This window comes from Prionailurus bengalensis, chromosome A3, assembly GCF_016509475.1.
Source record: "Prionailurus bengalensis isolate Pbe53 chromosome A3, Fcat_Pben_1.1_paternal_pri, whole genome shotgun sequence".
Lineage (NCBI taxonomy): Eukaryota > Metazoa > Chordata > Mammalia > Carnivora > Felidae > Prionailurus > Prionailurus bengalensis.
This window is the reverse complement of record NC_057354.1, coordinates 41,822,895-41,847,688: the sequence shown is the minus strand read 5'-3', so window position 1 is coordinate 41,847,688 and position 24,794 is coordinate 41,822,895. Positions and strand designations below refer to the sequence as shown.

General features: G+C 42.2%; 1 protein-coding gene across 7 annotated transcripts in view; it reads left to right on the top strand.

Moving 5' to 3' along the window:
- The window catches only part of KIF16B (kinesin family member 16B), a 289,278-nt gene that overhangs the window by 162,546 nt on the left and 101,938 nt on the right, over positions 1-24,794 (top strand). For 4 of the 7 annotated variants that reach the window (XM_043602923.1, XM_043602922.1, XM_043602920.1 and 1 more), the window contains exons 18-19: positions 23,567-23,599; positions 23,947-24,000. In XM_043602923.1, coding sequence (XP_043458858.1) covers positions 23,567-23,599; positions 23,947-24,000 — 87 coding nt within the window. The remainder of the gene's footprint in view (positions 1-23,566; positions 23,600-23,946; positions 24,001-24,794) is intronic. The other 3 variants (XM_043602924.1, XM_043602919.1, XM_043602921.1) reach the window with 1 other exon arrangement.

Below are 24,794 nucleotides of genomic sequence, written 5' to 3'. Positions count from 1 at the left end.
ACCTGGGGCCGGTGCCCTGCTAGAACCCCCACCCCACCTGGGCAGTGCTAACAGATACTGAGTCTGGAGGCATCCCTCTTCTGGTGCAAGTCCCTTCACTGGTTTGTGAAGAGCAGGTTATGCCTACCAGGGATTTCTTCATTGCCTTGGGAGTTTAAATCTGGGAGGGACCTTTGATCTTTTTTCCGGGATTCCTCATTTTATAGGCAAGCTGAAGACCAGATTTCACACCTGGCTGGAGCCAAAACAAACAAACAAACAAACAAACAAACAAACAGAAAACCCAAAGGAAAAAACAAAACAAAAAACAACCACCCAGTGCAACATCATAGCTGCAGGCTCCTGGGCCTCTCCCACTCTCCAGAACTTCTGCAAGTACAAGCCACAGTTAATTTGTCAGCCTTTGTCTTTACCCATCTTACAGGTCGGCTGTCCATCTTATTACATAGCTGTTGAGGAGAGTTGTGCTCATCAAATAAATCTGTCTTGAAATAATCTGTATCGATAAAGCCCTCAGAGCGCCTGGGTTATCGCTGCTTTGGAAGGCATGTTCCGTTAGAGGTCTTCAGTCCCTTGCAGTAGCGTTAGCAACTGCCTTTTGTGGTGGCTGGGATGGAGTCATTCATATACTCACTTTGTTTAATATAATATGCCAGTCTTTAGGGTTAATTTCAGTTTAAGTATTGTGAGCCCATCTGTTCAGTATTGTTTGACTGAACTGTTCTGGAATGTGTACCGTGCTTGCTCGTAATCATCTCCCAGTCCAGGACCCAGCTCTAGTCCTGGAATCCAGTTACCAGCTTCTTTATCCATGATCCTGGGGCCTTTTACTTTGAACCCATTTGGAAATCTTATGTGGCTGTTCGGTGCCTTTGAAAAGCCCCAGACTGATGTGCAGTCAGCTCATCCTCTTGGAGACACAGGGTCACCAGCTGTGAGCCCCCCTCTCCCTTGCATTGCCACATGGTATCCAAGGATTTCTTTTTTTCTCCTCTAAGCAGAGGTGAATATGTAGTCCTCTTAAAAGTGATGCCAGTTTAGGTTGTTTGCTGGTTTTTACATTACAACGATCTTTCTCAATATTTATAAAATTCAGGTTAGAGTGTACTAATTTTTCACCCTCCAAGCTTTTCGGTGACTTTCCGTGGTCCCAAACAATAGAATGCCAACCCCTTACCGTGTCACTCAGGCTCTCCACCGTGAGTGCCGTCCTCGTAGCACATCCCTGCGTGTGTTCTGGGTTCTAGCCATTTCAGGGACCCTTCTGTTGCTCAGACCTGCCTGGACTAGCCGTGCCTTTTGGGCTTGTCTTTTGCTAGTTTCAGAGCTCTGGCATGCGTTTTGGGATGCGCCTACTTGTCCTCTAAAACACAGTGCATGCGGTCTCTCCTCTGGAAGCTATTCCCATCTTTCTTCTCCCAGTCGAAAGGAAGTGCTCCTTCTTCACTGTACATTCTGTCATCCTCATTCTGGTCCTCTTTGTAATGGACATTCATCAAACAACAAGCCTTTTCTGCCTGCCTCCTGTGGGGAGCATAGTTCTACCCAGGGGCACAGCTGCCCACAACCCTGACAGGGTCAGTTTACAGCTCGCTAGAGGAGAGAGGCAGGCACAGGGGATTTACAAATGGGTGCAGAAAGTGGGAATGAAATGTCCTGATCAGTGGAGTGATCAGGGAGGGCTTCCTGAGGAGGTGACATTGAATCCAAGACTCTGGAATGACAGAAAGGGGGAGACAGGAGAGTCTTCCAGGAAGAGGACAAGTGCAATGGCTTCTACCCGAGGAACAGCAAGAGCTCAGAGTAGAGGGAATTCAGTTATTGGAGGTGAGGCTGGTACATAGACTGGGGCCAGCTGTATAAGGCCTCTTAGGCCATTGGCAGGAGTTTGTCTCTTTTCTAAGAGGGCTAGGGAACTCTTCCAGGGCTTTCAGAAGAAAAGCAGCCCGATGATGTACTTCCTACTAACCTTAGAATGTATGTCTCTTGGAGAAAGTAGCACGGAAACAAGAAACCATTTAGAAAGCTGTTTCCTTTGTCCACGTAGAAGTGAGAGTGGCTTAGAATTGGGTGGTAGCCCTAGAGATGGTGTGCCATGGAATCAAGGGTCATGCCCAGGTTTCAGATGTAAATAGCTGGGCAGATGGTGTGTCTGTTCCTGAGATGGGGGAGGCAGGGAGAGTTGACGTGAGCTGGCCTTTGCACAAGAGTTTGGCTTGTGTGAGTGTGTCTCCTATTTGATTGGAAGTGTTTTGAGGTCAGTAATTGTAGTAATTACTGTAGTAATTTGCTTGTAGTAAATTTACTTGTAGTAAATTACAAGTAAATTACTTGTAGTAATTTCTGTATTTTATTTTATTTTATTATATTTTAAAGTTTATTTATGTTGAGAGACAGAGACAGTGCAAGTGGGGGAGGGGTAGGAAGAAAGGGAGAGAGAAAGAATCCCGAGCAGGCCTCATGCTCGGAACCCAACCTGGGGTTCGAACTCATGAAACCATGAGATCATGACCTGAACCAAAACCAAGAGTGGGATGCTTAGCTGACTGAGCCACCCAGGCTAATTTCTGTATGTTGAAGTGTCATTCACGTAACGTGCATAGTAAATGTATAGCAAACAGATTAAGAGGGAAATTTTAGTAGGATACATAGATCCTCTTGGGAAAAGATTTTTTGCTAATTTCTCTGGGCATGGATATTCCAAAGAGTGAAAAATGGTCTACTATATAAAGAAATGTGTTTCTGTCACATGGGTCAATTCCTAAATGACACTGAAGTTATGTGAATAATCTCAAGGTCATGTTCAGGATCCTCAAACAAAAAAATGGGAAGATGGTCTTGTGATGAAATTAATTAGACCAAAACAATCAGAGAATTCAAGTGAGAAGCAGCATCTGTGTTAGATTACATTGCAGTTGGCTGAGGAGATGGTTCTAGATGCATTTGATACTGCCGTTGTGCATCCTGTTCACCTGGCTTCAGTTAACAGGCACATTTTGTCTCTGCCACCCTTGCGGTACTCATTTGTAAAAGCTCAGATTAAAATTACTCAATACTTCGCCAGCCTGACTTCATGCTCCCTCACGTCTAGCCCCCCTCAACTTGCCACCTGCTGTAGAGAATGATTGCCCATGAATTAAAGCATAATTGGAGAAAAATTTCCTACTCTGATTTATGGGTGTCACGAGGTGTCTGCTCTAGCAACTTGGCAAAATGAAGCGGGATTAAAGTATCGCCATGCTGTTTATACTTTTTTTGATGTTACAGGTGTAAATACCCTCGGCTTAAAGTAAGTACCACGTGATAAACTGGAAGACCATTGGAAGAAATATGTTTTCTATTGGACCCTGACTAAATATTTATATCTAGATAATGAGCTGCTTGGAACAAGAGCATGTTAGTTTCTCAAGATGGAAAATAGCCCTGAGATGCTTGCACAGATCAGCACATATTTATTGAGAGTCTTCTGTGTAGAGAACCTAGAAGTGTCAGATGAATGTTCTTTCTGCCCAGGAGAACAGGCACACGCCCATGAACTCATTTTGAGTGAAGGCCAAGCAGCATGTGATTCAAGGCAGAGAGTTGCCCCTGGGAGGTCTGGGAAGTGATCATCCTCATGTAGCCTTGCCTTGTAATATGTTGGGTAACTTAGAAAACCAGAGACTTCCAGAAGGAATCCTTCTTGACATTGCGATTGCCTCCAGCCGGCATCATGGAATCTGAGTCTTAAGCCTAATTCCCAGGAACACTGTTTCCTCAACCCAGCTGTCCCTATCATAAAAAATTTCCCATTCCATCCCATTCAGCTCCCTCTCAGTGCCATAGCAACACACGCCTGGAATAAATAGCCAGAGAGCATCTCAGGAGAAGGGTAGTATGGAGGGGATAGTGTGGGTTATTAGGAGCCTTAAGTGAAAACTGGTCTGAAGCCTCTGGTGTAGTGCTTTCTTCTCTGTAGTTGAGGATATGAAGCTGTCGGGAGTCTGTAGTACTGCCTCAGCTTGGAGGACAAAGTGAGGAAGGATATTAAGTGAAGATTTGGTCTTGGACTCCCTCCCCTTAGAAATCCCAAGTCACTCCCCTCAGTTCTTCTTGAGAATTCTCTCCAAGATTCACAAATAAACTGGATTCTGTGCCGGGCCTTGAGATGTTTGCAAGTAGGAGAGGCAGGCTGGACAGAAGAGATTCTGGGAGTGGGCAGTTTTGTGGGCCGAGCAGAGGAGTGCTGGCAAGAGAGAGTCCTGCTGAGCAGAAGGGTGTGCTAAGAGGAGTCCGCAGGTTCAGGCCTGGCTCGGGAGCATTCTGAAAGCCAAGTATGGATGAGCAGACAGAGCTTTTCCTCCCGGAGATGCACTGGGGTTCGGGCAGGTGGATTAGAAGTAGGAGAGGGATGGCAGTTCGGGTTCTCTAGGCACATCCACAGTACCCGTGTATGTGTAATGTTTTTATAAATTCGATTAGCACGTCCAGAAGTTATGACCATGATTAAAATATATGGCCCCAAATGCAACAGAGAACAATTTTCTGTATATTCATCAGCATTTGGTAGCTCATTTCTTCACTGTTTTAAATTGTGATAGCATACTTAACATAAAATTTACTGCCTTAACCACTTTTAAGTGTACAGTTCAGTGCATTCACATTATTGTGCAGCTCATCTCCAGAACTCTCCATTTTATAAAACTGAAACTCTGTGCCCATTAGACAGTAACTGCCCATTCCCTCCTTCTCCCAAACCCTGGCGATCACCATTGTAGTTTCTGTTTCAGAAGTTTGACTACTTGGGGTACCTCACGTAAGTAGACTCCTGCATTATTTGGCTTTTTGAGACTAGCTTATTTCACTTAGCATAATGTCTTCTAAGTTCATCCCTGTTGTAGCACGTGTCAGAACTTCCTCCTTCCTTTTTAAGGCTGAATAACATTCCATTGGACGTATGTACCACATCTTGTTTATCCACTCACCTGTTGAGGGACACTTGGGTTGCTCCTACCTTTTGACTGTTGTGAATAATGCTGATATGAACACGGGTATACAAATATCTGTTTCAGGCCCTGCTTTCAGTTCTTTTGGGTATATACCCAGAAGTGGAATTGTTGGGGATGTGGTAATTCTGTTTTTAGTTTTTTGAGAAACTGCCATCCCATTTTCCACAGCATCTGTACCATTTTACATTTCCACCAATGGTGCACAAGGGTTCCAAATTCTCTACATCCTCACCAACACTTGTTTTCTGTTCTGTTTTTTTATTTTTTCGTTAAAATTTTTTTCTTTTTACTTTTTAAAGTTTTTTTGTTTGTTTGTTTGTTTGTTTGTTTTATTTTGAGAGAGAGAGAGAGGGCACAAGCAGGGCACGAACAGTGTGGGCTCCATCCCATGAATGGTGAGATCATGACCTGAACTGAAACCAAGAGTCGGACGCTTAACTGACTAAGCCATCTAGGTGCCCCTCTTTTTTTTTTTTTTTTTTTAAATAATAGCCATCCTATGGGTATGGGGGGGGGGGGTGATGTTCCTTTGTATTTTGTTAAAAAAGTTTTTTTTCTCTTCCATTTTCTCAAGAATGTTTTATCTGGAAAGTGATGTCTGGAAATATAGAAAGAAAGAAGATCTCAAAATTCAGTTGCCCCAATAAATACAGTAAACAAATGATGAACATAAATGTAACATAGATTGATTTCCTGATGACCTCTCTCAAGCACTGCCACGTTCAGTTTAACCAGCCCATTGAGATTGGGTACCTTAAAACCTAATTGATGGTAGGAATCCAAGAAGTTTTTCTAGCCAAGGAGAGATGTGATCATCTTTGCATTGACAGATTCACTCTGGCAGCTGAGTAACAGAGGCACCAAGGAAGCTACGGGAAGGACGCGGAGGTGAGGGCTTGAACTGAGACAGTGGTCAAAGGAACCTAGAAGAAGGGGTGGGCTCCACAGCCATTTGGGGCAGGAAGTCATGAAGCCTGGATGATTAATTGGATGTGGGAAGTAAAGATGTTGACTTCTGTTTTCTGGCTTAAATAATTGGTTGGAGGTGGCATGCTACCTGGCTGAAATACAGATACAAGGGAAGGAAGAGCAGGTTGTCAAGAGGCAGGAGGATAATGAGTACAACCTTGAAAAACTGAGCCCCAGGCCTTGAACTTTCTCCCATAAGTGACTGTGCATTTGAGTACTCTGTCAGCCGCTGCATACCCCTGGACAAAGCTGGAGTCTCTGTGGCTTGACCAAACAACAGGATGAAGGAGGTTTCCCCTGTTGAGTAAAATAGATGTTCACAACATCTACCACTTTCCCCTCATCCCTTTGGCTCCTGTTTTAGGGCAGTCCTTTGTCCAGCCCTGTACTGGGGCTGGGGTGAGTAAGACAGATAGGGGCTCAGTCACCTTGGAGCATAACTCATTGCACAAGGAAGACCCTCGTAAAGCCTGTCAGAAATCAGGACACCAGTAGCATTGTCCTTGCACTTGCCAGGCTAGGATTCCTGGGATGTCTTTAAATTAAGGAAAGCTGTGCAGTTGAGCCCAGACCCCACCCCTCAATATGCTGCATCTCATTGAAGGGGATCCTTGTCACAGAATTCTCTGATCAGCAGGTGGCCAAGCTCTGGTGATTAGTGTAGAGGTTGGTATCCCCTACCTCATATTTGCCTCATCTCTTCTCTAGATATACTACTCAGCCATAAAAAAAGAGAAGGAAATCCTGCTTTTGTGACAACATGGATGGACCTTGAGGGCATTACGCTAAGTGAAATAAGTCAGAAAGAGAAAGACAAATATATATGATTTCACTTATGTGTAGAATCTAAAGAAACGGATCGGCCAAAACAAAAGAACTAAGCTCATAGATACCGAGAACAGATTGGTGGTTGCCAGAGGGGAGGAGGGCAAGTGGATGCAGGTGGTAAAAAAGTACATACTCCCAGTAAGTAAATAAGTAATATAATGTGTAGTAATGTACAGCATGGTGACTATAGTTAATGTTATTATATGGCACATTTGAAAGTTTCTAAGAGAGTAAATCTTTAAGGTTTTCATCATAAGAAGAAAATTTTTGTAACTATCTATGGTGATGCATGGTAACTAGACTTATCATGGTGATCATTTTGCAACATCTACAAATACAGAATCGCTGTGTTCACCTGAAACTAATATATATCAATTATACCTCAGTTAAAAAAAATAAAGTAAATGGCCAGTGTGATTAATACCTGAGGACTGGCAAATGTCATTAAGGTGACTGTCATGGCCCTGAAGATGATTCCTGACCTCCTCTTTGCAGTGGCACAGGACAGACTCATTGACCTGCCTCATTGGGAAGACTGTCCCAACCTTAAGTCACACCTCCTTAGCCCTTTGTGGTGACTTCTTTCTCTAAGACCCCTATTCTTCCCAGCATTTGATTTGGCCCCTCGGTGCCCATGTGGTGACTTCCAAGCTCCAGCACAATCATTCATGATTCTGTTCTCCAACATTGTCTTCTGTCACTTTCTACCTCCAACTTTATGCCCTGGTTTAAGTGGACAAAACAGATCTTTCACAGCTCTCTCCAGGTCAGGCCTCTCTATAAAACATATCCATAAAACCATCCCACTCTTTGTCTTGGCCAGTCCTCTTCATCTTTCAAGCCCGAGTATCAGAATTGTCTCCTCAAGAAGCAGTCTGTGCGTCTCCAATTTGAGCTAAATGCTTTCTCTTTATTCTTTTGCAGGCATTTTGTGCATATTTTTAGCAGAGCCTTTTCCAAATTCATTTAATTGATGTTTATGTCTGCTTTCCCACTAGGCTTCTTGTGGACAGAGACCATTCCTTACTCATTTTTAATCTCCAGAAGCTCCCACATAGTGGGCTCTTAACAAATGTTCATTGAGCGGTAGGTTTTGGCCCGCAGATGTGCTCCCAGCACAAAGGATGTGTCTGTTCATAGGTCTTCAGATGCCTCATGCTTCAGATGGGTCCTGTGCCCTTTTTAGTATCTCCACTTTTTAGCTGGCCCCTGCCTTTTGAGTTTTTCACTCGTGCAGGCATACTTTTTTGTGGCTTTCTTAACTGTTACAAGTGACCATATCTCTTGGTTTCTTTGGTATCGTATAGACCTGAGTTTTTGGTTTTGTTTTTTTGCAGTAGACTGAAAATTACTGCTGAATACTCAGTTCCTCCTACAGCAAAGCTCTCTGAAAGAAGTATGTCCAGTTTACGAATTATTGTATGCAGTTGAGATCCAACTTATCTCTCTAAAGCAACAAAGCAACCGGTTCTTTTTCCTTTGTTCAGCAGGTAACCTACTGATTCTCCACATCACCCATGTCTAAAAAAAACCTCATGCTCTAAATCATGGTAAGATTTGGAGTTTTTGAAAGTGAAGTCTTTACTCCCCAAGAACGTTTAATCAGTCAAATTGGGCACATAAAGTTGGGTATATCATTTCTAGCAGAGTTTTGGAACTTACTCCTGGCCTACATCTCAAGCTCCCTGGAAACTAAGATTTGTATACACACATGCGTGGCACTTGGTGCCAGAGAAATTTTGGATGAGGCAAAGCAGCCCGGTGACTTCCTTTGGGAGTTAGTTCCACTTTGGAGTAGTGCCCAGCGAGGGTCTTTGCCAGGAAGTAATTTCGCTGCGGGGGAAAGATTCCTCCGTAATCGGCACAGTCTTTATGAAGAAACCAAGCCCACTGCTTAGGCATCCTCTGTCTTGCTCTGAGACTGCAAACAGACAGCTAATTTGGCAGGACGTGGAAGCTTTCACAGCTTCTCAAAAGTGCTCTAAGCAAAATTATATACATTCCAAATTCATTTCAGTCTCGAAAATAAAGAGATTTTCACTTGTGCATTAGCATCCTTTAAGCAATAACCAGTGGTGAGTTGATTTACATGGGTATATTTGAATAATTGAATTCTGAAGACGAGAAACATCTGGCTTTCAAATCCATTCGGACCAAAAAAATATCCAAATCAAAAATCAGACATGTATTTGGTAAGCCATCCAAGGAGCTTCATGGAGTGTGGCATTGCGAGCTGGGGTTTGGCTGGCATCAGGGCCGCTGCAGACCTCGGTAGCTGGGAAGGCTCCTAAGTGGGGATGATCTGAAGTCATCAGCAATCAAGGAATGAAGACAGACAAGTGAAAATTATTTTCAGTCTAACGTTTTAACATGTTCATTATGGAAAACTTAGAAATTATAAACAAGCAAAAAAGAACTTACTGCATAGTCAACATGCCGCTGCATATTCGTCTCTACCCCTGGCTGTTCCACTGTGTAGCCATTTCTGTTTTTGTGTATGTATGTGGATACTCTTTTATACACACACACTTATATATTATTTATATGTGTTCTTTAACCAGGACGGGTTCATGAAGAGTTTTTGCACTTATTCACCTTTTCTTTTCATAAATATTTTCCTACATTATTTTAATGACCACGTGATATTGCATTCGTTGGGTATTCTGTGCCTTACTTCTTGTCTGTTGGTAGGCATTTTGTCTAGTGTTAAGTTATCACAAACAATTGGGGTGAACATATATGTAGCAGGTAAATCTTTTTGTTTCTCCATGATTACTTCCACAGGGGGAAAAAAAGTAGAGATGGAATTAGTAGGCCAGAAATGTAAATAGTTTTTTTTGTTTGTTTGTTTATTGGTTTCTTTTATTTCATTTCGTTTCATTTCATTTCATTTTTTATTGTTTATTTTTTATTTTAGAGAAAGAGGGAGAGAGTGTTGGGGAGAAGGGCAGAGGGAGAGAGAGAGAATCTCAGGCAGGTTCCATGCTTTGCACAGAGCCTGACATGTGGCTCGATCCCATGACTCTGGGATCATGACCTGAGCTGAATTCAAGAGTTGGACGCTCAACTGGCTGAGCCACCCGGGTGCCCCTGGAAATGTAAATAGTTTTAAGGCCCTTGATAAGTGTTGACAAATTGCTCTATAGAATGGTTGCACACATCACCACCATTTTCTACCAGTACTGTAGGAGAGTTTCCGATTGCATACAAACTAGAAAGAGATCCTCTTGAAGTATAGAATACCAATATGAATACACCTTCTTGAGTGTAGCTGTAAGCTGTCTTCATAGGAACTAGATTCTGGGGAATCCTGCTAACGGTGGCTCTCTCTGGAAGCATGTCCTGGGCATCCTAATCATCACCAAGGATTCATCAAGGACCTAGTTTGTCCTGTGTGGAGCTTCATGCTGTACTAGAATGCTATATGTACTTAGCTCCAGCCTTCCTGGCCCTTTCAAGTCAAAAGTAGGGATGACAAATTAGAACGTAAAGCTGGAAGGAAGTAGATTCTGAATGAAGAATTCTGGGATTTGTATCAAAAAGCCGGAGGCACCAAGATGGCAGTGAGGACGTCTCACTGGCTGACAACAATCGTATGGAAAAAAAGTACAGTTGATCCTTAAACAATATGGGTTGTTCTTCAAACAGTACACATCCATTTGTATGCAGATTTTTTATTTTTTTCCTCTTAAAAAATTTATTTTAATTTTTATTTATTTACGAGAGATAAAGAGAGAGAATGTGAATGGGGGAGGGGCAGAGAGAGAGGGAGACACAACATCTGAAGCAGGCTCCAGGCTCCGAGCCATCAGCACAGAGCCCGACGCAGGGCTCCAACTCATGAGCTGTGAGATCATGACCTGAGCTGAAGTTGGATGCTTAACCAACTGAACCACCCAGGTTCCCCATGTAAATTTTTTCAATAAATACAGTACACTACTGTGAATGTATTTCTTCTTCCTTATGATCTTAATATTTTCTCTAGCTTATTATAAGAATACTGTACATAACACATATAAGATTCAAAATATGTGTTAGTTGAATTTATGATACCAATAAGACCTCTGGTCAACAGTAGACTATTAGTTAAGTTTTGGGGGAGTGAAAAGTTATATGTGGACTTTCAACTGTGTGATTTTTGACTGCATTGTTCAAGGGTCAGTTGTAGTTTCATTTTCTTTCCCATCTGCAGCCCCTTTCCTATTTCTTCCATATATCCTCCCTCCCCATTTCCTGCCTTCAGCTGAAAAAATAAATACATCACATTAGAGAGAAAGTATGGAGACCTCAATAATATGGTTACATCCTGTTGTACTGAGCCTTAGCCTCACTGTGGATCACTGTAAGCTTCCAGAAAACAGTCACAGAATCTAATGTGTTGTTCACTCAGTGCCCAGCATCGTACCTGAAACTTAACAGACATCTGATCAATGTGAGCAAAGTGAATTCACTTTCCCCCCTTAATTCATACCAGTGTGGAAGGGGCTTCCGAAACAGAATCTGGTAATGGCTGGATATACTCTTGATGAGATTTGCATCTTCAGGTGAGACCAGGGTCTCCACTATATCTCCTGAGAGAGAAGGTCACATCGCCTGTGAATACAGTGCCCTGCTAGCTCCACCTTTCTCTCTTCTCTCTACTTTCCAGTACTTTATCAATTCTCAATTCTTTTATCTTTTTTTTTTTCTTGCTGACCTTGAGCATGGAAGTTTTATGCATGTAGTTGGCAATATTTATGTTGCTGCTGGTTTGGTAGTTAGCCTGCATTTTAGTTGATGTTTATTTACTGTGTTTGTCTCTGCTGGTTTATTTTATCAGGCCTTGCCATTTCTCAAAAGTTTGCTTCGCTGCAAGGCTGATTTCTTCTCCAGTTTTTGGTCTCATTTGTCTTGCTCTTTTATGGACCATTTACTAACTTTACAGTTGCTCTAGAGTGCCTTAAATAGCTTGTTAAGATACAGTCTTGGGGACCATGTGATGAAAGTGGGCTTCTTCCTTCCACTAATGGAGATTAGTGTTAATTACTGACTTTTGGGGTTTTTTTGTTTTGTTTTTTTGTCCTTGAATGGTATTCCACTGTGAACCACTTTAAGCGATGAGCTTCCTGTGTTTTCTGTTTTCAAAGTAGGCAGAAAGATGAGCTGTAAATTCAAAGAACAATCTGTCTTTATTCAGTTACCTTAGATTTGCATTGTCTGAGTAGCAGGCTGCATTTCCTCTTCCTTCATTTGATAATTGCACAGTTGAAAGCTGAACTGTAAAGGTCAGCTGGGGAAATGAGACTTTTCCTGGTGAAATGGTGAATGGTAGTTGTGGGCAAGGATGGAAGATAGCAGATTTCCTTAGTCCTACATGGCAGCATGATTTGCCTTTGAAGATCCATGTTGTATTCACTTGAATACATGCCACGAGCTCTCCATAATTTGTTAACTCATTTGATGAGAGATTCTTGCTGGTTCAGTCAAGAGTTCCAGTTGTACGTATCCATTCTTGCTTCTGGGTCTTTTTGCACATGCTGTTTCCTTCTGGAGCACTCATCCATGTGTCCACCAGTTCCCCGTGTGGCCGAATCCTACATAGTCTCTAAGATCCCAATTTATTTTATTTTTTATTTATTTTTAATTTTTTTATTATTATTTTAAAATATAACTTATTGTCAAATTGGTTTCTATACAACACCCAGTGTTCATCCCAGCAAGTGCCCTCCTCCCCGCCCATCACCCACTTTCCCCTCTCCCCCACCCCGTCAACCCTCAGTTTGTTCTCGGTATCCAAGAGTCTCTTATCTAAGATCCCAATTTAAATGTTGCTTCTTCAAAAAGGCCCTGCCAACCTCCCATTTGAATTTCATCTCCTTAGCTATTCACTGAAAGCATCCTCTGTCTTTCCTTGGTAGCATTTGAAATAGTTGGTAATTGTGTCTCTTGGTCAACTGTCTACTCTTGGTCTATGTATTTAGTGGTAAGTGAAAGGGTCTGATTTTCTTGATACTGTGTCCCTGCTCCAAGTAGGTGTTTGAGAAATAATTGTTGATAGAATGTGTGTGTGAATTGTTGTGCCCTGACAAGGCAGTTTCATCCCCTTCTTCTATCACAGACCATAATTCTAACCTTGAGAAGCTGCGCCCACATCAGTGACCTTATGATCTAGTCAGGTTAGTCATCATTGTCGTTGGATAAAATGGAAATGAACCAGAGATTCATAGAAGCAAAAAGGAAGTAAAATGGTTGCTATAATCATGGTAGATTAAGAAAAAAAATTGAAACAGGTAGTTTGTCTCATTATAAATGGAAATGCTTGTTACAAAAAAGGAAAACATTCAGAAATGAATAAGGTAATCACAAGCATTCACAATCCTCCCACCAAAAAATAATGATTGGTTTATGTTTGTAATATTTACTTAGATTTATAGTATATGTGTTTTAATTGTACATCAGATATTATAATTATGCATTATAATGATTACTTAAAAAAACAAATTGAGATCAAACTAGATATACAGTTCTATATCCTGCTTTTTCTTTTAACATTTTATTGTGAACTTTTCCTCATGCCATTGAAGACAAGTCTTCATTCTGTTTATATCATAATTGTAATTCTTGCTTAATCGTAGAGGACTTTTGGAACCCCTCCCCCCCCATAAATTGTTGCAATTAATCCACTTATGTAAATCTTTCCCACTTTTTTTTTCTTTTGTCAGCTACATCCACACTCCCTTGAATTCTGTATTTGATGGCAGCTACTGCTTACATTAAAGCAACAAGGGGAGGAATGAAGAGAGGTGTCAGAGAGAGAAATAAGGAAAGGAATGGTTGATGACCCAGACCATAAAAGGCATGACAGTAGAGAGCAGGGAGTGGGCACACAGGCCGGTGGAGGTACGGCAGGTGTTCCCAGGACTACTGCTCACCCCCAGCCCGAGACAGAGGCACGCAGTGCAAGCATTGCTTGTTCAGTGTGGTAGCATTTTGTCTTTCAGTGGGTGATATCAAAGAAGTACAAATGTGTAACGCAGATCTGTAACACTAAAGCCCTTCACTTCAGTGAAGGGAGAGGAGCTGTGGTGCATTTTAAGTCTTTCTCACATCTTCAAACTTCCCTCTGTGCTCTCTCTCTTCCCTCTGCTCAGAAACAGGCACAGCTTTTCTGAAACAAACCCCTTCCTGGACGACCCGGTATAGATGGCACCACACCGTTTTCTGTGTCCACTATCATGTACCTCTCCAGCATGTAATTGCTTACATTAATCATGGTGCATCTGTATTATCGAATTGCTGATATAAAACTATGTTAGACAGTAATCGTTAATGATCTGGGGACTTGTCGGAAGTATTCATTAAGAGGAAAAGGTTACAAAATGAACTCTGTTGTTGGCTCTCCTCTTGTGTGTATTATGTGTGGCTGTGGAGGCTTAAGGCTGTAGGCCGGGATGGATCATGGGGATTGTATCAGTAAGTGTTTTACTTACTTGTATTTTGTACATTTGCTACAGTTAGTGAACTTTCATCTTGAGAAGGGTGGGAAGCACCAAAAGTTGTTACTTCTTATGGCATAGGGAGCTCTGCATTGGCTGACACCGTCAGTAGTCCTCGTCCAGGGATTCTATGGCTATGTCATTGGGTTCTGGCTCTGAGCCTCTTGTACCTGACTTCAAAGCACTACTCATAGCAGCCATTGGTTGAATGCCTACTATTTGCCTCACAGAAGGCCCTCAGGATACAGTCAATTAAGGCGGGTCTCTTTCCTTAAGGAACCTTGGTGGACAGGGCTCTGTCTGCCCTCTGACCTGTAAGGCTCTGTGTGGTTTTGGTGGTTTTGGCTCTGGTTCCCTCTTGGGCCATAGTTGCTCTCATACCGTCACTATCTCCCGGTTCCATATGCTCTTGCCATGCTGGTCTTGCTGTGCTCCCAGCATGCCACACACGTTGTCTCCTGGTCATTGGCCTGGCTTCCCACTCGTGTTGGCACCAGATACATCCTCATGGTTACTTCTTCCACTTAGCTCTCTCCTAAATGTCACCTTCTCTTTGTACCCTCTCTCTGGTCTTCATTTTTTTTTTCATAACCCTTATCGCATAACATACTCATTGTTAGTTAGCTGTCCTACTCACTAGAATGGAGGGTTTATAATGGCAGGGACTTAGTTCCCTTTGCTGAACCCATAGTGCCAGTGCCCTGGCACATGGACGCCATATTGAACAGATGAATTATTGGCTGTGTGAACTACTGGTTCCTGTTTTTTTGTACCCAGTGTCTTGGGTAGAGGACTACACAGGGGTGGGAGGAAAGGTTGCCCACGGAGGTGCTCCCCAGAGTGTCAGCTTAACTTTTGACATTCTGTCCACGGTCTACCTTTTGGGTTCTATTTCTTCTCATCACTCCTTTATTTGTTCTGAGCAATAGCCAGGTGTGCCCTTTACTGCTTCCTTTGCTTGCATCTTTTGTCTTTCTTCTCCTGTTTTTCTTCAACTAGATTTCTCCCCACTCACCACACTACGCCCGTTGTTATTCTGTCCATCTGTCAAGGCCCAACTTGACAGCAGTTCCTCTGCTAGGCATCCTCTCGTCCCTGCAGCTATAAATGCTCTCCCTCCAACCCATCTCCTGTTAAAAATGGAACTTTCTCGGGTTCATCATGTGCTGTGATTGATATGCATGCACATTTTATTTCACTTATAATCTACTCTTAAGATGCAAAGGCACTTTATCTATTCAGTATTGCCCTTGTACATGTTAGGTGTTGATTCACATTTATTGGTGATGTGGCATTCATGGCTGAATCAGGTGGCAGGAAAATCACCTGAGGTACACTATTCTGGGTCCAACAGGGAGAGGTGCATTTTGGAATGATAAACCATTGTCAACTTCTGGGAGGCTGTTTCTGGGGTAAAAGTTACCCTAGTTCAATTGAGGAGGTAAGGTGGAATTGCAGTGTCAAAGTGAGAATGGAGGAGGCGTAGGAGGAGGTGAGCTTTACTCTTGGCTCCTCTAAAGAAGAGGTCACCTTGGACCTCCCTCTACTACTCTCTGGGCCTCAGTCTCTTGGCCTATAAAATAGTGGGGGGAGCAGAGTGTAGGGTGTGTGCCAAGTTGAATGAACAATCTCTTGAGTCTCCATGTAGTCGTAACCACATGTGATCTTGCAGCTCGATCAGGTAGGTCTCCAGGGTTTAACATCTGGTTCTGGCTGAGTTTATTGGAGCGAGTTTTACCACTGTTATGAGAAATAGGCTGGGGAGAAAACTCACTTAAAATGCTTTTAGTATCGAATTTTACTTTTTTTTTTTTTTTCAAAAACAATCTTTGTTTCTTTGGGCACTTTCCATTTGCAATACAAAAGGCTTAAGACTGGCTCCTGAAAGTCTTTTCTGAGTACTTTCTAGACTAGGGATTTGAAAGTTTATTAGAAAACCATTCCCAGAGTACTAGGGATATTTGTGTTATAAACTCTGACTTCTAACTAAAAGGGGTTTAATTTCACAACCTCCTAGATTAAATTGCATTGTGAGACCCTCATTTTGATATATACACCTTGAATTGCAGTTGTATGTAAGTCACTGTATTACAGGCTATACAATGATTTGGGAGGAAAAAAGGGAAATGGGGAGGAGTGGCATAGCAATTCTACTGTCTCTACAAAGCAACGATTCTTAGCTTTCTTTTTATTTATTTGTTTATTTTTGAGAGAGAGTGAGAGCGTGTGCTGGAGCACCTGTGCCTGTGAGTGGAGGAGGAGCAGAGAGAAGGGAACAGAGGATTTGAAGTGGGCTGTATGCTGACAGCAGAGAACCCAATGTGGGCCTGATGTGGGCTGGAACCCAGAAACCGTGAGATCATGACCTGAACTGAAGTCGGACACTCGACTGACTGAGCCACCCAGGCACCCCTACTTTTAGCTTCCTTATAAAAGTCTCTAATGATGCACATAGGAAAGACCTCAGAGCCTTTCCATGAAGAGACGGGGTTTGGATGAATGGCCAGGTTATTTCATGCATTTCCCTGTACCTTCCTTGGGGTAGTCTCTGGTTTCTGCTCAGGAAGATTATTGGATAAAACCTGCATCAACTCCAGCACCCGAATCCAAACTTCCTCTTCAGTCTTTAAGATCCACCCCTATCTCTTTGGGAGTTTGTTCCTTTGTAGTGAGGTGGTTTGAAACTGGCTGGAAGTTCCTGAGAGTGGTAGGGTGGTAAGAAGGTCAGCCATTCTGGTCTCACTGTTACCAGAACTGTTGTTGAAACCTAATCCCTTGTGAAGGATCAGGGACAAGTGAGCCATCTTGCATGGAGTTCTGGTCTTTTCTAGCTGCTTTCCACCTGGCCCTTACCAGAATCTGGACTGCAGACTACCACCATACATCCCAGGCAACGGGCCAGGAGTTCTTTAAGAAATGATGTATGCTTGATCAGAACCCAGCTACATAATTTGCAGGGTTCAGTGCATAGTGTAAACATGGGGCTTCTCATTCAAATAGGAAGAGTCTCAAGATGACGGCAGTAGACAGTGAATGCAGGACCCTGTGTGTCCTCACAGGTGGCACACCCATGGGGTCAAACCTATGAGAACCTAAAAATCACGTGGGGAAAATTCTGGCTTACCCATGGCCTAAGAATTTTCTTTCCCCTCACCTGTTCACGTACTTATGGAGAATGTCCATATGGGGGACTACCTTGCCTTCAGCTCACCTCCATTGTCAGGTCACTCCCTTCTAGTCATGCTGGGGCCTGGGGCTCAGCCTCAGTTACCCTCCACATCTGCCCCCCACCACAGCTGCCAGTACAAGTGTTGGCTGCACTTGAGTAGCTGTTTGCCTCCTTTTTGAAAGTGAAACGACATCAAAGACACAAAACTAATCACCCCTGGCATAACATAAGGACTCGGATATTTATGCCTTCAGTTCATTTAAATTTTTCTTTTTCTTTCTTTTTTTTGATAATCACAGTCTCACTTTCAATGTCATGGTGTGAACTGAGAAATTCCCACCCCCTTGCTTTTTCACTGCCGATGATAACAGGAATATAAATTGCAAGATGTGCAATTATACCTAAAAATGCTAGATGTCTTTTTAATGCAAAAAAAAAAAAAAGCCTTTCTCATAAAAATAGATTGTATGCTGCTTTTTTTGTTGGACCTAACGCAGTATGTGTACTTCCAAATGTCATTTTAAAATGCTAAAAACAGCTGCAAAAATTACATCCTTTTGTGGTTTTCCTTTTAATTGTAACATTTAGGAAATTAGCATTTGGGGCCAAGATAATTCCAGTAAAATAAGATAGTGAATTACAATTATTTAAAATGAAGCCACATTAAAATACAATTATAGTTGATATTCTTTCCCTGATATTAACACATTCACGTTTATCTTTCACAATCTCTTGAGGTTTGCTATTTGAAATAATTATCATTGATTAAGGAAAGAGGTGCATTTTAAAGTATGATTAGTAAATATGTAATATTTAATGGAAGTCATACAGTACCAGCAATAGCTAATTCACCTCGTATTTTGAAATATAGTTCTTGACTTTGTAATTATGACTCTCAGAATGGTTGGGACTTGGTTTTAAGTTAAGACTGAGCATCTTTATGTTTTGTTTTTGTTTTTTTTTAACTCTTATATTTTAGGAAAGAAGGGTCATTTGTTATCAAGGGCATTGCTTTTAGTAGAAAGCAGTCAAACTTTTTTTCCCATTTTAGAAAGAGACCACAGGAATGAATCCATACTTCTTCCTTATGAATTCAAATGGGAATCTTTCCCTGACTTCTTAACTCAGAACATTACATATCATTAGATGCCTCTCTTCAGGAGGGGTCAGACAGCCTCATTACATCTAAAGTTGACAGCTTCCATTCGTCCAAGTTCTTTTCCTTTCCTTATCACAATCTGAAATGAGAACTTCTACCAAGGAGGAGCCAGGGTTCTCATCAGCCCAGAGACTCCGGTTCCCCTGAAGCTGCCCTCAGACCACCCTTCCCCTGCCCCACAGAGCTCTGATGTGTTCACTTATGGCACCTGCCTCTCCCAGCCTTTGCCCCTCCTTACTGTTGTCATCTAAACTTACTTTCTAAGCTTCACCATCTTTTTCAGTCCTGCTGTTATCTTGGGTGATTCCATATGCATACTTATGGTTAAGTAAGCATATTTACTTCTTCAGCCTGGAGACTTCTTAGATTTCTTCATTTCACCTGTAAGAAGACTTGCTGCATCTCCACTTACTTCTCTGTCCAGTCAAGTTTTCATCCCCAACACTTGAGCTGTCCTCTTCCCAAGTCCTCAGATGGTCCTTTGGTTCTTTCACTTGTTGGAGACCCACCTGGTTCCATTGAATTTTCTCCCTGCCCTGAGCCTGTATCTGATATCTCAGCCCAATGCTATGAGAGAAAGCCATGTCAACACAGAGATGGGCACCTCTGTAAATTAATGATCCCTATGCTTGAGTGATGCCCACCCACCCACCCCCTTTTAGTTTGTTGTCCTTATCAGTTCTCTTGTCCATTGGCCTTTTCAGGTATTACTAGTAATCTTCATGTTCTTTATGTCTCTAACCCCGCCACCTTCCTCCTTATTCTTAGCAGAGGCCTTGCTTCTGACCTCACAGAGAATACAGAAGTCCTAAGAAACATCACCACCAAAGCCCATGTCTGCTTTGCTTTTGTCTTTTCCTCCATCCTTCCTGTCTCAATGGCTGAATTGCTCTTTGTCTTCTCCTACCTGTACTATGGATGCTGTAGGATTCATAGCTAATATTTGTTAACTGCTAAGTGCTCATTATATACTTCCATCGGATCCTCCACTCAGCAAGGACTAAGCTTATTCTCGAGTGTAGTTCCAGATGAGGAAATTAAGGCTTAGAGAGAAATTGTCCTGTGGTCTTATAGGAGCCAGGATTTGATCTGGGGTAGACTAATTCCAAAGCCCATGTTCTTAGCCATCGTTCTGTCCTTTCCTTCCAATTCCAGCTTAGGGGCCTCTATCCCCAATTTGTTTACATTCTGTCTCTTCTGGCTTGTTTATACCAGGGTTTAAATATGCACAAGTCTCTTCCAGCTTTTAAAATGAGGACCCATTCTCCTAAAACTACCACTTCCCCTTCATAACTAACATTACTGAGAACACTCTCTATTGTTCAGCCTCTGCTCTCCTCCCATTCAGTCCCAGTCCACTGCAGTCTGGCCCCAAACCCAGAAAAGCTCACTCCAAGTTTGCCAGTGACCTCCATGTTGCTAAGTTCAGTGAGTTCTCCTTGGGCCCTATCTTACTTGACTTTACTGGAGCATTTCATACTACTTTTCTCCCTTCCCTTTGCTTTCCTGTGCCCACTCTTTCCTAACCTTCTCTCTGTGTCTTTAACTGCTCCTTAGCCTCGTTCTCTGCCAGTCACTGTGGTATCCGTGGTCTTCCAGATTTGTCACTAAGCTCCTTTATTCTCATTCAATACATACATCCCGGGTAACCTCATCCGCTTTTGTGGTTTCAGTTGCAGTCTAGATGCTGGTGAATCCCAAGTCTGTATCTCCGTCCTTGACAATGGCCCGAGAGCTAGACCTTTGTATGTATCTCCCTGCCTGCTGGACATCTCATTTAGTAGAACTTTCTGGAGTCATTAGCTTCCACAAATGTATGAAATTGGGCTTACCTTCTCGAAGGCAGGACGGAGAAGAGGTGAAAATTGTGAGCTCTGGCGTCAGGATTGATTCTGCCTTTTACTAGTGATATGACCGTCCCTCACATGTCAAATGGGATAATGACGGCACCTACCTCACAGGGCCATTGCGAGAGTTAAATGCGAAGTCCTCAGAACCGGGCGTAGAGTGAATCTTCAGGGGACGGTGGCTGCTGCCCTCATCTTGGCCACCATGAGTACTAGCACTAGTGTGGCTGCCATTACGACTTCTGCCTCCCCCACTGGTTTGTCCCCAGTGCTCTTCTCCATCTCAGTGGATCCCAATACATATTATTAAATGACTCATGTGTTCACACCTGGAGACCTTTTAGCTCTTGCTTTCCCACCTCCTGTGTAATCCAGTCAGAAACCTGAGGGGCATCTTTGACTCTTCCTTTCTTTAATGTTTATTTTTGAGAGAGAGAGAGAGAGAGAGAGAGAGAGAGAATGAGTAGAAGAGGGGCAGAGAGAGAGGGAGACACACAGAATCTGAAGCAGGCTCCAGGCTCTGAGCTCTCAGCACAGAGCCCAGTGTGGGGCTCTAACTCACAAACCACAAGGTCATGACCTGAGCTGAAGTCTGATGCTTAACTGACTAAGCCATCCCAGCGCCCCAACTCTTTCTTTCTTATCACATGGGACTTTTCTGCCACCATCTTTAGGATCAAGTTCAGAGTCCTTAATATTTACTTTCCAAGGCCCTTCACCATCTGCCTTCTTGTTGTCCTATTAGGCTTTGGGTCTTGCCGCTTCCCCCACAGCAAGCCAAGATGTGGTTTTATTGACCTTCTCTTGAATTTCTATATCATGAATGAGGAAGAATGGCACAGCTTCGGTATAAGTTTCCTCAGAAAGCTTGCCTTGATTCTAGGTACTACCAAATTCTGGGATCAGTACCCTGCTCTTGTATGTTATAACACTGTGTCCTTCCTGGCTTGCAACCTGTTGGGTGTTCACTTGTGTTTATTTGACTGTCACAGACTGGGAGTCTTGTGGAGGCAGGGACCACATCACTGATACAGGCTGTTATGTCTCATGTGCCCCCACCCTGTGCCTGGCACCATGCTCAATTTAAAAAAAAAAAAAAGTAGGTGCTCAGAGCATCATGTTAGAGATGAAGATATTAAAACTCACATTTTATGACCTCTTGAGATGACACAGCTCAGTAGCAACAATTGCAGTGGTCAGTAGCCCAGGTTTTAGTGTATCAAACTTGGATTCAAGTTCTCCCTCTGCTACTTAACTTTTCTCAGCCTCAGTTTTTTGTTCTGTAAAATGGGGATGAGAAGCATGTCACCCTGGCAGGGTTGGGAGAACAGAGGAAGGGTATTGCCAGCTAAGAGCCTAGCCCAGCACCTGCCCCTGGTACACAGTCCTCAGGTGAGAGGATTTCGTTCAAACCCAGGTCTCCCAACTCTCAGGGGAGCATTTGGTTTCGGACCACATGCCTGTGACATTGTCAGAGCAGTGTCTACTGTTGGTTACACTGGGCTGTTCATAGAAAGTAAAACTAGAGATTAAAGGCAGTTCCATTAGGGGAATTCTCTGGTTTTGAAAGTGTTTAATCTAATGATTCTTTTTGACCATGTAAATATTTCTAGGAAAGCTAAACTGTACTGAAGTCTAAAAAATACCTACTAGGAAACATTTTCAAGGTTCTGTTTATTGTTGTATAACAGAGAACAGTCACATATTAACTTTTTTTTTTTTTTAATTTTTTTTTCAACTTTTATTTATTTTTGGGACAGAGAGAGACAGAGCATGAATGGGGGAGGGGCAGAGAGAGAGGGAGACACAGAATCGGAAACAGGCTCCAGGCTCTGAGCCATCAGCCCAGAGCCCGACGCGGGGCTCGAACTCCCGGACCGCGAGATCGTGACCTGGCTGAAGTCGGACGCTTAACCGACTGCGCCACCCAGGCGCCCCTAATAAAACCTTATCCCTACTTAGTATAAAGGCATATGTGCTGAGCTTGGGGACTTGCAAATACCCTTCGTATATATTTATGTGATTGATTTCTCATGGATGGCAATGCCTACAGTCTACAGATTATTTTCATTTGATGGGAGGATATGTACAACCCTAAATGACAAGTTTCAGGGAAGGTTTAAATCTTTTATTGTCTATCACAAATTGGAGCATTGCTCATGAATTGAGGGAGGCTGTTTTGGGAGTAGGCTGTCATGGGTTCAAATCCTGGCTCTTCCACATCTCACCATTATGACCTTGGACACGTTGTTTCACATACCTGAGCTCTGGGTTCCTTATCTGTAAGATGGAGAGACTTTGCTAACTTTAGGGTTTGCTGGGAAGACAAAGTAAGCTAACGTGGGTAAACGACCTAGCACAGCACTTAGTTCTGCTTATAAAAGACACCAGGCATCTTACTCTCAATGTCCGCTCAAATGAATAGGTAACACATCTATTTGGAATGTTTGTTAGCTCATTGTAAAGGTTACTTTTGCCAGCCTGGATTTGCATGTCATATGGGAAAGTTTGTGATGAATTTTTCCAGAGTTGAACTTTTTAGCTCTAACTGCCATTTACCACAGCAGAAAAATGTAGAAGTTTAAGAACTACAGTTCACACTGTTTCATAAGATTTCACACTGTGAAATCTTGTAGTCATTAAGACTTGTATTTGAGGAGGATCAACGTTTGTTATCAATAGATTAGCAAATTGTTTTAAAATTCTCAGTGACTAGCCCCCTTTATTCTGGTAATGCTGTGGTAAATCTGTCTACAATCTACGTAGCCCCAAGTAATTTCTGTATCCTAGAACTACTAGTCATAGGAAGATCTTGGTGGACTTCCCTGCGCTATAACCATCTACAAAGTAGTAAAAATATGAGTTTGACTACCGTCAGAATTATTATTGGTACTCAGTTATTATTAGTGCTGTCATGATGGGAACATTGCAAACATAACACATCTAACTCCCTGGAGTCTTTGCTTCAAGCAATTTTTGGGAAATATGATATTTATAAAAAGAGACTTCAATGTGTGCATGGCTATTGGCTGTTAAGTACCTTACTGCTTTTTTCCTGATGTTTCCCCCAGTTAATTCTTTTCTTAATTGATGTCTGTGCTCTCTCTCTTTGTCTCTCACCTCTCTGGCAGTCTTTTCCCTATAAAAGGACCCATCTGTCTAAGGTAGAGATTCTCTATTTTATATACTCATCAGTGATTAAGCTGCATGGAGTAGACATGCTTATCATTTAGAAGTTTCCTTTAACCCTGCTTTTTCAATACATTCGTGCTTTGTTTGTTTTCCTTCAGGTCAAATATGTTCTTTTCAAGCCTGAATGCCAGCACCCAGAAGAATGTCTAATTTCTAATCATAGTCACAGAGCAAAGAAAACATTTTAAATTGCTAATCCATTGTAATTAAAAATAATGCTTAAAAAATGGATGCTCTTTCTAATATGCAACTATATACAGAGAATGAGAGAGAAAAGCTGTTTCTGAAAAGTGACTCATTTTCATTTGATTTTTATTAGACTTGAATTTGAGCGGCAACAGCGCGAAGAACTTGAAAAATTAGAAAGTAAAAGGTAAGCCATGTGGAGTACGGGTTTTAACACTACTGTAGTCTGTGGATTCTTGCATTACTGCTCCAGACGGATTTCTTCGGGTCTGTTTCACTACCTTGCTCTGGCTCTGTGTCAAGTATTTACGTGTTTAATGACTGTAGGTCATTTCTCTAGCTGGTTAGTTTTACCTCATGTTTGAATGTTTTGAAAACAGTACATCTTCAAATACTTGGGAGAAAGTGGGAATGGAGTCAGTAGGCAAATTTCATACACTCGTTACATTTAATACGCCAAATGTATACTTATGTTTAATCTAAAAGCATATCCCCCTTAGTGATTATCGCCTGAGGTTTTAAAAAGCCAAAAGAATGACAGTTCCCCTTCCTTATATCTCCTCCCCTTTTAAACATCTTTGCGTATGTTATTTGGCCATTTATATTTCCCTTCTATAATTTGCTCCTTTAAATTCTTGGCCCACTTTTCTCGTGTGTGTGTGTGTGTGTGTGTGTGTGTGTGTGTGTGTGTGAGAGTGATTTTTTTAGCTGATTGGGAGAAGTTTTTTTTATATGTTCTGAATATAATTATCTGATAAAACTAAGTATTTTCTCCTTCTCCCCACCCTCATCCTGTTTAACGAGCCAAGAAACAGAGTAAGGTTATATATTAGAGTAGAAACTAAAGGCCAGAGAAAATCTGTAAATTGGATATTTATTTTCTGGAACCTGGAGTTTAGAATGCTATAGACCAAGCATGACATGTAACCCCTGAAATCATGCATCTCAGTTTTCTATGGAGACTCCTGTTATTCTCAGTGT